We start from the raw sequence: 15,849 nt of genomic DNA, 5'->3' as shown, positions 1-15,849 counted from the left end.
ATATATATATATATAGACACACACACACACACACTATCCGTTTACCCGCGCCAAGTGTCGGGTGCGAATGTTTTCAGAAATTAGTTTGTAGAGACGATTAGTTCTTTTGCGCAAACAATTTACTACATCATTATCAATAAGAGTCGTGCTAGCAGAAACAAAATCAGTAAGAATTAAATATGAATAGTTTAGATTCTTTACAAATGATTCAACGGAAGCCTACACACAATATTTGAATGTGCACTCCATGTAAGGCCGAGGTCCTGGTTTCAAACCTTGGGATACCTCTTTTAGTGCCGCATGTGGAGATTTTTTCCTTGAAAATCACTATAGAAGCTAAGTTTGCCCGTTTATGCAGAGCTCGAACTTAAGGTGATGCACGTTGAAATATTATGTGTAGGCTTTCGTTGAATCATTTTCCGTTTCTAAAAAAAAAGATGGTTTTTATATTCCTTTATTTTATTTTTAAGAATTAGAATAAACTCTTTTGAATTTAATTTTTCTTTCTTTAATAATTGTGCTCTCGGTTCTTTCTTAATTAGATTGTGGGCTAAATTAATACTCCATAAAATCGGTTCTTTCTTAATTAGATTGTGGGCTAAATTAATACTCCTTAATAACCTTTTAACTACGCTCGAAGCGAAATTCCTTTTATGTTTTAACATTATATTATCCTATATATTAAATAGAAAGTCTTTCCAAATGGTTTGTATCTCAACGGTATCAGGTGTTGTTTTTATTTTTTGAGGTCGAGGTTTCAAGTCTCGTTGGGGATATATATGGATTTAGGAGTAATGTAGAAGTATGTTAGATTTACCGTTAAAAAAAGTCCTATTAACAGTAATGTATCCACTTTTGGAGTTTTGTCACAAAAGTTTTGTATTTGTAGATTTAGTCCCTACCATATATATATATATATATATATATATATATATATTATATTTTGGCATATTTGTGCATTTTTTTAATTTACAGTCCCTATGAAGTTTATCTTTTACAAAAACAATTCATATGTCTAAGATTTTTATATGTTGTCAGGTTTGGTCCTTATATAGAAATAAATTACAAACATTGTCCTCAAAATTTACAGAAATTGTTATTGTGTATTTTTTTACAGAAACAGTCCATGTGTTTAAAAAAATACAAAAATTGTCCCCGTAGTTTATAGAAAAGTTGCAGGTTTGGTCCATACACTTTCCTACAATACCAAGTTTGGTCCCCCCAAACAGTGCACATAAAACGATAAAATGATTAATAGTAATACATTTATTTGGTGTGACTAGAACATAGTAAGCAAAACCTCACATGCGTTTCCCGCGAAACGGGGAGGGAGCAATTTCTATTTCTTATAAAGTCTCGACTCTTTGAACATTAATTTCTTGTCATTTGAAAGAAAAATTAAAAACAAATCAAATACAACTTCTATATTTTTTTTCCATTTTCATACGTAGTTGTACATAATTGTATAAATACTTAAAACCCTTTGCACTTATCTAATATCCTAATTATGAGGGTTAGATGGACCACTAATTACTAATTAGGTGTAATCGGTTATCTAATGTGATGTTACATCAAGTGACCACGTTACTTGCCCACCATGTTACTTGGTCTTTAGCTCGTGAGATCATGGGCCACTTGCCCACTTATGGGTAAAGGGAAACAAAGAAACCAGGTTTCTTTAATTGGTACATAAAACCGGACCGGTTTTTTCCATAACCGGTTCTACTAAAATGGAATCGACGGTTAGATATAGTTTTTATTAAAGGGTGAATCGGTTTTTACCCTAGCTTTTGTTTCCGAAGTGGTTTTTTTAACTCACTTTCACTTCAAAAAAAACAACCAAACCAATTAGGTTTTAACTGAAACCGAAATTTAATAAAAAACGGTAAAAAAACTGAAACCTGTTTTAACCGGGGTTTGCGCACCTCTACTTATGGGTAGAGGTGACAATCGTGTCGTGTCGTGTCGGGTTCGTGTCGTGTCGAAACACTAAACAGGTCGAAAGTGTTTTACCCTAACCCGACTCATTTAATTAACGTGTCGTGTCATGTCAACTCGTTTATTTTCGTGTTGAGTTCGTGTCAGGTTTCATGTTAGGGGCATACCTTGAAATATCTCGTGTCTATGTGAGGTTAAAAGATTGAGCATGTTGAAAGAAAAGTTGGATAGACGGAAAAGAAAAACTAATAGTTTGGAGGCAAAATAGATGAAGTCATAACAAGTAAGTTCAGATGACAAAATTGAAAGAGTAGGAGTTGGGGAGGCGGAAGACAATATCATGAGGATGAGAGAGTGGTCAAAGAGACTGTGTAGTTTGGGAGAGAACGGAAAAAACTAAAAATAAAGTCTTGATCTACACGGCTAAGTCATTTCAACATTACAAAACGATTCAATCTAAAGGTTTTCTTTTACTTATTGCTTTGGTTTTGTATCTTTCTATTTTATTTAAAGAATTCAAAAAACTTGCTATAAATAAACGGGTCATTTTCGAGTCATATTCGAGTTGAAATTCTCATCCCTAACCTTACTCGTTTAATTTTCATGTCGTGTCGTGTCAACCTGTTTATTTAAACGAGTTGAAATATCTTACTCAAACCTGTTATTTCGTGTCGGGTTTCGTGCAGTGTCAATTTTTGGCACCTCTACTTATAGGGGCTATGTGACTTTAGCTTGAGTTATCAGCGACGTATCATAGACCGTTAGGTCTGAAATTGAGTCCACTATCAGGCACGGACGTGAGATTTTATAGTAGGGATGTCATGTGAAATTTTAGTAGTGTCATGATAGTAGAAAAAAATCGAAAATTTTCAAAAAATTTTACACTGCGTCCGGAAAAACCAGGTGTTGCCGGTGCCACTACAGGCACCATAGTAAAACCGCCAGTGCTATTGGGGATACCGACAAAGTGGAATATTCATCGGGTTTGGAAATTGAGTCATTTGACATATTTCCACCTTTACTTCAAAACGAAGAATATCACCCATGAAAACAAAACTACATCGACACATCAACTAACTTGTAAATAAGTCAAATTTAGTCCCATGAAAACAAAGCTACATCAACACATCAATTAACTTGTAAATAAGTCAAATTTCGTCGTATGATGAAGATTGTCATGGGTCGAAAATTTTCTCACCTTGAAATCTCCTTTAGCAATGACTTCTCACACAAAATTATAAAACACATCAATGTGCTTTGTATTGTTCCACAAACATATGACATTTCAAGATAAAAAGTTGCATTACATTTTCTTTGGTAGTGGTATTTATATAGGGTTATGATTAGTTTTTCATTATCATCTTTATCTTATCACCTTAGGCTTGTAAAAAAAGGGATGTGGTTAGTCTTCCTTGTAATATAACCTAAATACAATTAATCAAAGAGAACACAATATTTTATCTCTAAGTGCTGATATTGACTATTTGTAAACAAAAGTATCATTTAAAACATCAATTATTCACAATCCTAACCTCAAACATCTTTGTTTACACTAAATATGGTATGTAGCAAACCTATGAAGCTTCTTCTTGTTGCCTCTCTTCTTCCTTCTAAGTAGTAGCTTCCATAGCAATTCGGTACCTTTACTACGCTTCATCCTTGGTACAATTGTCAAAGCTTGAGGTGCGACATTCTTTAGTCCACACATGTTATTGCACGTGTTGTAATGTGGGCCAGATGGATCTTTTGTTTCTGTAGTGGTTAAAATTTCTTTGATTGTGGGCAACCTTAAAACATCATGCATAGAAGAATGCTTCCTCAACTTCTTGTTATTAGTCAACTCTTCTACTCCTTCATAGCCACTTACACTATGAAGATCTTCACTTACCTCATTCTTACACGAAACACTGCATAACATGTTTCAAAATCATCATGCCAATTTTTCAAATTCTACAATAAAAGAATATACAATAAAAAAACATACGTGGCTAATTGGAGTTGTAGCTCAAGACATGTTGTTTCTAGTCCTTCATATTGTTGACTTTTATCCTCCAACTCCATTTCTAAAATAGATACTTTTCGAAAGGCTTCTTTTATTTCAAATTTGGAATCAGAAAGTTGATAATCAAGATCAACATTCATTAATCTCAAATCCTCAAACTTCTCCTCGGTTGTTCTCTTTGACTCATTTACCCTTTCAAGTTCCAATTCCAAAGACACAATTTTGTTTTCCAATTCCAAAATCTTTGCTTCTGGATTCCTTCCCACTTCTCCTTTCAAAATCCGGATTTCATTCTCTCTCTCACATAAACTTTCTTTAAGAATCCTGTTTTCTTCTTCCACTTCACTCAACTTCTTTATCATCAAACTCATACTTTTATCCACAGATTTTGTCTTTCCATGTCCTGGGACCCGCTTCTTTACTAACAAACGAAGCCTCTGGCGTTCGGCTTCTAGACTTGCAGTTTCTTGTTTTGCCACGTTAGCATTTAGGGTTCTTATCTTGAGCTCTCTCTTGAGAACATGATACTCTGTAGTTTCAATTAATTCCTCTTTCTTAACAGAATCTTTGGTAAGTTGAGAATTTTCAACTGTTAGATTAGCAAGTTTTTTCCTTGTTAATTCTGTGTATTTGGACTCTAGTCTCTTATGTGCCCTCTCCATGTTCTATTGTAATGTGTCTTCTAGATCTTTGTTTATATATAGCTACTTCTGATTGGGGCTTTTCTATTTTAAAAATTCCAAAAGAATCCATGTAAATTGAAGGAGTTATGCAAATTAAAAATGAATTTAAAGTAAAGAAACAAGAGTCACCTGTTATGGCTTCTTGATCTGTTTTCACATGTTCAGCCATGAGTTCATCTTCTGCATTACACTCACAGAGAAGATAAACCTTTTGCTCTGATCCACACATACACAAATAAGTATGAACAAATGAAAAGAAAGTACGAATTATGTCAACGTTCTCATAACGTAAAACAACAATCGTCATGATTAATATTAGTGTTCGTAAATGGACTATTATTAGTGATGATCAATGATGTCAGACTTTCACCTACAAATTGTCCTTCCAAAATCAGTGCAAATAAAGCTTAGTTCTCCCATGAAGATGACTGAACGAGACAATACGTCAGAAATGTAAACGCCACCGCGCCCCACCGGCAAAGAAATGGTCCCCACGGCCAGATGGGGAACGCCGATTAGATGTAAACCGAAAGCATGAACAGAGACCGACAGAATGGAACAATCCGTAAATCCCCAACAAAAATCCCGTCAAATTACAAGTAAAAAAATAAACCTCGAAAGATGAGAAATTAGAAGCTCACCTCAATGAAATAAGGTTAGATTACAAGAAGCCAATGGGTATTAATGATCTCTACCACCATTTCTGCATGACTATGAGTTGATCCAAGTTAGAAGTTGGTTGAGGAATTTCATCGAACAGGTTGAAGGAAGTAAAGAGGTGATGTCGCGGCGAATAGTTTCTGCCGAAACGAACCCAACACACTGATATCATTGGACTTTGAGAGATCGTGAGGTGTAGCCATGATCATAAGTGTTGAAGAAAAGCAAATAAAGAAATAGCTGTAGCAATGGAGCGGTGGTGAGCAGAGGGCTAGAATTGTGTCAGCAACATGTCATATATGATCATGGAGACTTACAGAACCGACTGACGAGAATCAAATGAGTTGGTGTCCTTTGCACTTGTATTTTATCATTTTTATGCAACTTTTAATAATATACTATTCGTCTGCTTTTTCCATGTAACCTGGTATCATCATAGCTAATACATCTTAAACTCTAGGGAAAATATTATTAACGAATTACTTTTAGATAAAGAATTATTTAAAATCGTCTCATTTTAGTCCATTTAAACGATTATAGCCCTTAAACTGCTTCAGTGACATTTTTTTAATGATTCGGATTAAATCTTTATCAAACTTAATATGCCATGATTTTTAAAAATCTGACTTGACATTTTAGTCCCTTAAAAGAACAACTCCAATCGGTCTTGTAGGGAAATCAAATTGGGTATGGTATCTAATGTTGTCACGAAACATGAGGTTCTAACATTTTAATAAGCCATAAAGACAATGTATGTTTAACAATTAGCCAAAATGACATTATATTATCTAAACAAAATGCATAGCAACAAAAAGCAACTCCAAATTGCTACCCCCTCTTACCCTATATACTAAACACAAGACATTACAACTTTCCACATTGATGCCGCATGGTCATATTTGTCTCTATATATGTTGGAGTCTTCCATATCTCCAAATGGGCTTTTTTTTGAGAGATAACATTGGAATTTACATATATTTTACACGGTATCAAAGTCGTCGTCTAACACCATGTGATTTGACACATCCATGTTTATCCTCATGAAATCATCGCCTCTGAATGAGAGTGCTAGTATATCACATATCGGTGCGACACAATCATATAAGTCTCTATTTCTCCATACGGGCTTCTTTTGGAGAATTAATCTGAGACTTCATAGAAATCTTACACAACCAATAAGTTATTACAAGAAACCTACTTTCTAATTGATATTATTTGAGAAATCTTGTCCTAATTAGAAAGTCGCATCGTCTAAAAGTGAACAAAAATAAGTTGATTGACTAACGATGGACAATTGAAATAATTTGTTTGTCATTTATAACATTTTCATAGGTCGCTCATCAATTTATTATTCTCCAACCTTTTAATATTTTCCTAATTTTTGTCAATTTTTGTAACACCCGTTGCCAGGTATTTTCATTCCAACCTTTAGTATTTTAAATTATTGCAATTTAGCCACTTACGTCGGGCATACTAGGCTTGTATGACGAGCGTAAGTCAACATGAGAGTCGTGGCGGAGGAAGAGTACGTTGGGCGTACATATGGGTACGTCGGGCATACTCGTGCAGTCCTTTAACCCTAAATTTTTAGGGTTGTGTCCCCTATTTAAACATCTTAATCCTTCATGGACCTCCTTATGACCAACCTTCATTCCTCTAAACCCTAAAATCGAAACCCTAGCCCTTGTGAGTGAGAATTAAAGCTTGAGAGTGATCATTAAGTGTTCTTGGTAGTGAAGGAAGATCATTCAAGAAGTGGTGGTGCATTCAAGCCTTTGGATCCAGAATCTACATCTCTTTGTTCATCTTTGAAGGTATAAAGTTCATACCTTGAAGCTTGTTTTGCAAGATCTTGTTTAGGCTTGGATTTATGTTCTTTTTATCCCAAAACCTTGATCTTTGTGAGTATGGAACACTCTAGAGCATATGAGTTATCCTTTCAGACATTTTAGGGTGCTTAGAGTCATAAAACCGTTCCTTTCTTCCATGCATGTGTTATGGAGTTTTTGGTGATGTTAGAAGTTAGGGTTTTGGGATTCAGCTCTCTTTAGCCATGCAAACGCATAAAGTCAGAGACTTTATGGATTAGGACGTCCTTTAAGGGTCAGATATGTTGGATTAATGTCTAAGTCCATAACTATAATTGGTAAGACTTGACCCGACCCGGCATGGTCCATTTGGGTTGCATGACATCATGCATTTGGATAGACTATAATGAGAGAAATAACACTTAAGGTTGGTTAATATATTATAAGTTCTAATATATTAACAAGGTTATTTAATTAGTATTGATCAAGAATTAATTTGGAATTAATTAAGTGATCAAAAGGAGACTAATTAAATATATGGGTTGATTGTGTAAATCATTCATTCTTATATATGTGGGCTTGTGATCCAAGATTCCTTATGTTGGACTAAGTCCATGGGGTGACCCATGGATACTCCATGGAGGTTAAAATCCATGGAGCATAAGGAATGGGTAAAGTTATGAGTTACATGGTGTAACCCTAATAGCCACCATATAAAAGAATCTCATGGCTCAAGAAATCGTGCACTAATGTGTGAATATGAGGGCTAGACGATTCAAGGAGTGTTCCATTTCTCTCAAGTCATTCCATGTGCATTTGGTGTTGTGTGAACCATTTGAGGTGTCACACTTGGGGCACTAGGCACTCAAGCTTCATGGAGACAAGCTACATCAAACAAAGGTATGTATTATATCCATTTGATTACCCAAGTATCAAGTATTGTATGCTAGATAGGGTAATACCTTGGAAAGTTCATAATTGCATGTATAATAGAGAAAACATAGATCCAAGGTATTTAGGGTTGCATGTACACTTAGGAGTGTTAGAATTCTCAAAACCCATCAGTGGTATCAGAGACAGGTTTTATTTTCTGTTATACTTGCAAAATTAGCTGAAAAAATCGAATTGTATTAGTTTAAAAGTTATGCTAATTACTTGAAAAAAAATTTTGATGTGAATTATCTTTGTTCATATGAGTTTATTAGATTAATAGAAAAGTTAATTGATTATGTGTTTTCAATCAATTTTAATCTAAGAGTTGATTCTAAAATGTGTTTTTGTAACTTGTCCTCAAGTTATATGAAAAGTCACATTTAAGTTTCATAAAACTCATAAAAAGTTGGTAATGGTTACAAAAATGAAGAGTCTTGTCCTCATTAAATGGTTTTATGACTCCATAACTTGTCCTCAAGTTATGGAGGTTCAAGAGTCACTTCATTAAATGATAAAATGTGTAACCTTAATTAGTTCCATCAGTTACAAAAATAAAGAAAAGTTACATTCTTTTATTAGTTTAAAGTCTTCCATAACTTGTCCTCAAGTTATGGAACTTGAAGAGTTTTTTTTTAATTAAAACTACTTTAAACACATAAGTTATGGAATTAATTAGTTTTGAATATTTTCAAAACTTGCCCTCAAGTTTTGGAATTTGTAAAGTTTTCCCCATGAATACTTTAATTCCAAGTTAGCCCTTAGAATTTTAAAAGTTAAAATTCAACCCTTATACTTTATAGTATTATAAGTTAATAATAAATATATGTATAAGAGCAAGTCAGTCTTACCGTTAGTAGGCCTCATTCACGAAGCCGGTCTATAAGGGGGGTATAAGGTTACTGCCTATAAAATGGCAGTTTAATGGGTGTCCACTCTCACCCACCGCTTCCTTGACTGGTGGAGGGTCGTTAGTCGAACGGGTAGGACAAGGACTATAATTCTCCCTTCATTAAAAGTATTAATGATAAATACTAAGTAACTAAACACTTATAAATTCTCAATCTTAGTTACTTAGGAAAATGTGAATAAGGTGCTAATCCATGAAATTACACTTTGCACTTTGTTTAAACCGTTAGTGGAGCGTGTGTGGTTAACCGTCACACTAACCTGGATTTAACAAAGTAGGCAAAGGATAACTTAATATTTACCATAGTATCGGTGGAGCTCGTGTGGTTAACCGACACATCGATTGAGGGGTAAATATTAAGGGTACCAAGTATATTTGCATGGTTACTTCACACCTTGTTTTGTGATCCTCGGCATCCCAGTCACAAAACCTGAAGGGCACACTCGAGATTGAAACATGCCATTGAAAAGTTCAATGAATCTCAAAAGATCTAGGAGTTTCAAATCCAATTAAAAACCTAATTACATTATTTCGTTTTTCATGGTGGAAATTGGTAAATCGTCATTTACCTACCTTCAACTATTTTATAACTCGGATTACGGCATCCCTCTTCCAGTTATAAATAGGTTGTTGGATCCTAGCCTTAATATTTCATATTGGGTGTTATATTAAGGACTTTAGATCAACTATCTTGAATATCTCCCAAAAGATGTCTAGTTCAGACATCTATGATCTTCCCAAATCTCTTGGAACTTTACTTCCTCCACCTCCTCCAATTATTCTCCCTAACCCACAAGTTCAAGGTCACTCAAGCCCTAATGGCAAGCAAGGTCTATGTGTGATCACATCTTAGAGATGAAGTCACATATTGACAAGCTGGGAGAGTTGGGTGTCAAAGTCTTGAGAAAGTTGGATGTTCAATCACTTTCTAAGTCACATAGTGAGTTCCTTTGGGACTACTATGAAACAGACTATGACATGAACCTTAATGATCATATCTATTTGCTTGGTGCTGCTGAATCAGCAATGATTTGGAACGATAGTAAAGCAAATTTGATTAGAAGATCAACTTCCAAAAAACTTTATGGATAGTGACAATGGTGACACTAGAAATCCAGAAAAAGCATTTTCTTCCCAATGGAAAGGGATTGGCCATAGTCAACACGGTTGACCAAATGGTAAAGAGAAAGGCTAGGTCTGAGATAGTCCCATTACCAAAGGGTCCATATGTTTATTTTGCCAAAGGAAGGGGCGTTGATTGCAAAGCTGCCAAATTTACCTAAGGATGTTAAAGTCAATAAGTTTGACTCTACATCAGGTAGAGCCCATTATCTAACTATGTTAAGTTCTATTCTGAGATCCTCATTACATGATGTGACTGGGTCACATGTTGATGTTTTAAGAATCAAAGAATAGAGAGAAATCTTAAAGGAAGTATATGTTGATTCTGATCGCGAAGGTGGATTTCGATCGCATCAGAATTTTGAGCAAGGAATAGATAACAACAATTTTCCATGTGGATTGTAAGGATAAGTTTTTCCACAAAGTTTTAAAATAAAAGAAAATTGTTTAATTTCATTTATTTGAAGTATCCTTACAATGGTATTTGTGGAAAATTGTTGCTTATATGATTCCACTGACAGCAATATTGGAAAATGGATTTGATTCTTTCATTTGTGGTAGTGTCTAAATTTACCAAATCAGGAAAGTTCCTCATCACCCAAGTTTCAATTGGACCGAAACTTGGAATCATGCAAGTTGAATAGTATGATGAATGATAATTTTCAAGCATTGGAAAATCAAGACTAATTACTTGTTCACATGGATGTGTGAGTCAAGTGAAGGACTAAAGGGATCGAGTACACATTCTTGTGCACTGGTCATGTCCACCACAAAGCTCGTTAAGACTATTTGATTTACTAAAGTTTAGTAAATATGGTTATACTTACAAGTTTAAGTATAATTCTGAAACATTGGAAAAGTCTCAATGTATGGCAGAACGAATGGGAAGAATCAAATTAGGCAGAAAGATAAAAGTTTCTCAAATCTGAAAAGATGGGAGAGTATTTTAGTATCATGTTTGTGATCATCTTAATGATTTAGAAATCATATCACAATTAGTCCTCTAAAGGTCATCTTAGTGCATTCTTATGACTAAGAAGAGGAGTCATGAATTGTTGAAATGGTTAGATCAGGAAGATGGGTCATACTTCGTTCCAAAACAATTCTTAGAGTCATACTCCAAGATTGTAACTTGAGTGACATATCTTAAAGAAAGGTTTATAACACTTGTTAAATGTAAGAGTAAAAGTGTCCTACTCTTGTACATTTGAAGTTGGTAAGTTGTGATGTTTTGGATTAAACAAAGACCAACTAAGGCCAATTGTGTGAAGTGTTTGTCTTGATAAAGAATCCGCACTATCTCTTGAATATTTGGCAAGATAGTCTTATGTGTCAAGAGGAAAGTGGGAGTCTTAAAGATCCTAAAAAGAATTTCAAGAACTAATCAAGAATAAAACCTGAGGTTCTTCACTAGCACACGACTTGAGGTTTATAACCTATCATGTTGACATATTCTGTGCCCATTCCAGTTAAAGTTGGCTTTGCATAGGAGTTATGAAAGTTCTCAATTGGTTGCATAACAACTTGGAAGCAATGACAGGCCCTGTACTGCCAGGTGGCAAGAAGTTAAGATTGCATAAGTTCAGTCCATATGAGTTTGGATTTGTCATTATCCTTGTCTTGTGACTATGGTTTTGACGATTCACATGGATAAGAACACATACACCATAAAATCTAAGGGTCATAAGGTTTCTCTCCGATTCATGAAAATGATGGTGAGGAAACACTTCCACCAAGTAGATTTGAAGCAGATGGCAAAAGGTCTAAACAATTGAGACTATGATTACGACATCCTTTTTCATAGTTCTGAAATTGTTTAGACACACATGCATGCTATCTAAGGAAAGGTGTATGATTTTGATAAAGTCTTATCAAAGCAATCTAGTATCAGAAATTTGAACTTTGGTAAGAAAGTCAATAAAGTATTGATTTCTAGAAGTCCACTAATTTCTGAATACATGTCAAAGCTAGTGGGAGCATAAGTATTATGCTGATAATCATCATGTTAGTGGGAGCATGATAATTATGATAAGTATTGCAAGTTAGCAATGTTAATTATAGAAAACAAAAGTTTCAATTCGTGAGGCAGCCAGGGGTTGAAAGAGTTGTTTGCTATAATTAAGGGAGAGGATATACTTCATTTCAGTTCTAAAGGCTTAAATTAAGACCTTAATCATCTTTAGTCAAGAATATATATATGAATTTCATGTTGGATTGGTTCAACTTAAGGAAATTCTATATATTGCGTTCTCAAAATTCGATTATGATTACGACATCCCTCTTCATAATCAAATTTGGAAAACATGGCAAATAAAAATATTGTAGCAAAAGACTGGTCTAGAATCATGTCTTTATGTGAGACATCATGAATCGTGTCCCATTTGCTTTGGGTACAGGATCGATTGCATGTGCTATAATATTTGTCCTTTCTAAAATTTTCCAAATGTCTGGGGCATTAAGAAGGGAAAGGTCTAGAATTGGATATGACTAAAAGGATTAAGCAATTGTCGAGGACAATCTAAGGTTTACCAAAGATTGGTTGCTCAAGGACAGTTGGAAGTATACTGTTAATATTAGAAGGACCATATTGACATATTCTGAAAAAAGAGGCATCTCTTGTTCAAAAGTGATAGTCAAAATGAGAATATGGAGTTGTCTCCATAGGTGGAAGTTATCTGTGTAAGATTAGAAAACTTAATGCAAGAAGCATGTCCAAAGCAATGTACTTTGAATATGAGACTTAGTTTCCATGGAGTTGATCTTCATTGGAATACCTTATAATGACTGTTGACAAGTCTTTGTGACTTTGTACATATTCATTATAGGAGGGTCAATGCATATAAGTTTAAAATCTAAACAGATTTCGATAAATGATAGGAATTTGAAATTCTCACATTTTTCGATAAGGATTTGGGAGTGTGAAATTAGAATCATTGAAATTATGTTCAATTGGTTTATTTCACAAAGTAAGGATCATAGACAAACATAGAGTGCATACTTGGTGTATGGCAAAGCTATTGTTTAAGAAAAACATAGTGTACATGCTTGGAGCATGGGACAACTAGTGTTTTTAATTCAAGTATAAAGTTGATAAAACCGAAACAATGAATAATGAGTAATCAGTATGGTGATAAATAAAAGTGTTTATTTATATTCATAGGGTTTGATACCATATTTGATTCATTTATTCTTGTGTTTCACTTTGCATGTTTTGACTTCCAGAATAACTAAGTCGCTCTTCCTGAATGATTAAGTTATTCAAACCATCCACAGTCGGTCATATGTGGGAAGTAGATATGAATCAAGACTGTCATGGGTTGGTTTGTAGAGGTTCAAGTTGGTGGACAAAGTGGTGCTACAACACTCATGAGTGCTCATAAGTTCTGAGTATTGGATTCAACCCGCGCTCATTTGAATCACTTCATGGATTTTATCACGAGTGATCATGAGACGATAATATCTTATATTCTTCAAACCTAGAGATACGAGTTGTTACTATGAGTTGGTTATACATTGATTGCACGAAAACGCATTGGTAACTCGATGTTATAAAACGTGCCTTTGTGTATGATTCAACAAGTAGTAGAACAAGCCATATGAGTCGAAGTTTATCCATTCCTTTTACCTTCGGGATAAAAGCGATATCTGTGGGCCCCTCGATGATTTAAAGATGATACATGTGAGTGCTTGGCCAAGCCAGGACTGATTTGATTTGTTCAATCAGTCAGTCATCATGAATCAGAAATCGGGAAACAACAAATGGACAGAGAGAATGATTGATAATCCATGTCTCAGTCCATATGATATCTAGAATGGAGGAATATATGATCCCTTATCTAATGGACAAGTCATTAACAAAGGTCAGAGTTCATCGACAAGGTCAGAGTTCGACAGAAGCTTTTGAGAGCTACGATTGCTGATCGGTTCCTGAAGTCATACGCAATAATAGTTTTAGACTTATCCAAGTGGGAGACTGTTGGATTAATGTCTAAGTCCATAACTATAATTGGTAAGACTTGACCCGACCCGGCATGGTCCATTTGGGTTGCATGGCATCATGCATTTGGATAGACTATAATGAGAGAAATAACACTTAAGGTTGGTTAATATATTATAAGTTCTAATATATTAATAAGGTTATTTAATTAGTATTGATCAAGAATTAATTTGGAATTAATTAAGTGATCAAAAAGAGACTAATTAAATATATGGGTTGATTGTGTAAATCATTCATTCTTATATATGTGGGCTTGTGATCCAAGATTCCTTATGTTGGACTAAGTCCATGGGGTGACCCATGGATACTCCATGGAGGTTAAAATCCATGGAGCATAAGGAATGGGTAAAGTTATGAGTTACATGGTGTAACCCTAATAGCCACCATATAAAAGAATCTCATGGCTCAAGAAATCGTATACTAATGTGTGAATATGAGGGCTAGACGATTTCAAGGAGTGTTCCATTTCTCTCAAGTCATTCCATGTGCATTTGGTGTTGTGTGAACCATTTGAGGTGTCACACTTGGGGCACTAGGCACTCAAGCTTCATGGAGACAAGCTACATCAAACAAAGGTATGTATTCTATCCATTTGATTACCCAAGTATCAAGTATTGTATGCTAGATAGGGTAATACCTTGGAAAGTTCATAATTGCATGTATAATAGAGAAAACATAGATCCAAGGTATTTAGGGTTGCATGTACACTTAAGAGTGTTAGAATGCTCAAAACCCGTCAAGATATGAGGTTGGAGTAAATGTCTTAATGATTAAGACATTAAAAGTTGAGTTTTGAGACAAAGCCAAGTACGTCGAGCGTAATCCTGGCTACGCCCAGCGTAGCTAGTTGCGATCTCGATCCCTTCCTACCTGGCACTCTACGCCCAACGTAGAGCTGAGTACGCTGCGCGTAATGGTCAGAGTGCTGACCTTTGACTTTCTTTGACTTTTTGACCATTTGTGCCTTAGGTGGATTTGTGGGGGATTTTGAAGGGGCAAAAATGTCTTTTACCCTAAGTATGGATTAGACTTGTCTTGGGATTAGTGAAGTGTGGAAAATTACCTTAATTATTAACTAGTATTAGTTAGTGTAATTATTAGGCGGAGTTTAGTTCCGACAGTTCGGGTGTGAGTTCTATCAGTCATCTGTGCGAGGTGAGTCTCTTCATTATTCTTACCTGTGTGGTAGAATATACTTATATATGTGATGACCAGCTGGGTCTATGTGTTATTACTATGATATATGTTATTGTGTGTGCTGAGACTTCGGGTAGTCTCCAGGGTTACTGATAACCCACAAGGCTTGTTGTTTGCCCACTGAGACTTCGGGTAGTCTACAGGGTTGTTGATAACCCATAACTATTTATTTTGAGGATCGCGGTAGGGCGAAGACTTGATTGTACACATTCGCCTGCAGTCTTTTTGATTCTGGATATTTCGGGACACTCCGATATATTGATGATGATCTGTACTTGACATTTGTGATTTTCTTGATATGTTTTTTTATGAACAATGTTTTATATGAATTTGAAAATGAAAATTTTAGTTTGGAAATTTGGATGTTACAACTTGGTATCAGAGTCCTGGTTTGAGGGATTTGGATGAACACTCATGAGATTCCACACTCAAAATAAGGATCTGAGGATTTGCATAAAAACTTTTCAAAAAGAAACAAAAAATTTCAAAGGAGAAAAACCGGATGAAGCAATGTGTACAATCAGCAAGAGCTCGAGCGGTGGTTTCCCAAAAAAAATCTATATTTGTTATATGTGTAGTATAGAGTTGTTATCTTATGAACT

At 35.0% G+C, this 15,849-nt stretch overlaps 1 protein-coding gene across 7 annotated transcripts; it reads right to left on the bottom strand.

Annotated features, from left to right (window-relative positions):
• Positions 1-3,405: 3,405 nt before the first annotated feature.
• LOC145112974 (uncharacterized) lies at positions 3,406-5,650 on the bottom strand. Of its 7 annotated transcripts, none has more exons than XM_079049077.1 (4): positions 4,994-5,650; positions 4,753-4,839; positions 3,923-4,665; positions 3,406-3,845 (listed from the first exon to the last, which is right to left on the bottom strand). In XM_079049077.1, exons 3-4 carry the CDS (start codon positions 4,600-4,602, stop codon positions 3,491-3,493), a joined length of 1,035 nt encoding a protein of 344 aa, XP_078905203.1. In that variant the 5' UTR covers positions 4,603-4,665; positions 4,753-4,839; positions 4,994-5,650; the 3' UTR covers positions 3,406-3,490. The 7 variants fall into 7 exon arrangements, with proteins under 7 accessions (XP_078905203.1, XP_078905206.1, XP_078905204.1 ...); XM_079049080.1 differs by having other exon boundaries at positions 3,923-4,660; XM_079049078.1 differs by having other exon boundaries at positions 4,998-5,650.
• Between the last annotated feature and the right edge of the window lie 10,199 nt (positions 5,651-15,849).

The sequence above is a fragment of the Lactuca virosa genome, chromosome 5 (genome assembly GCF_052849685.1).
Source record: "Lactuca virosa cultivar CGN04683 chromosome 5, Lactuca_virosa_CGN04683_v6, whole genome shotgun sequence".
NCBI lineage: Eukaryota > Viridiplantae > Streptophyta > Magnoliopsida > Asterales > Asteraceae > Lactuca > Lactuca virosa.
This window is presented reverse-complemented; position numbering and strand designations above follow the sequence as displayed.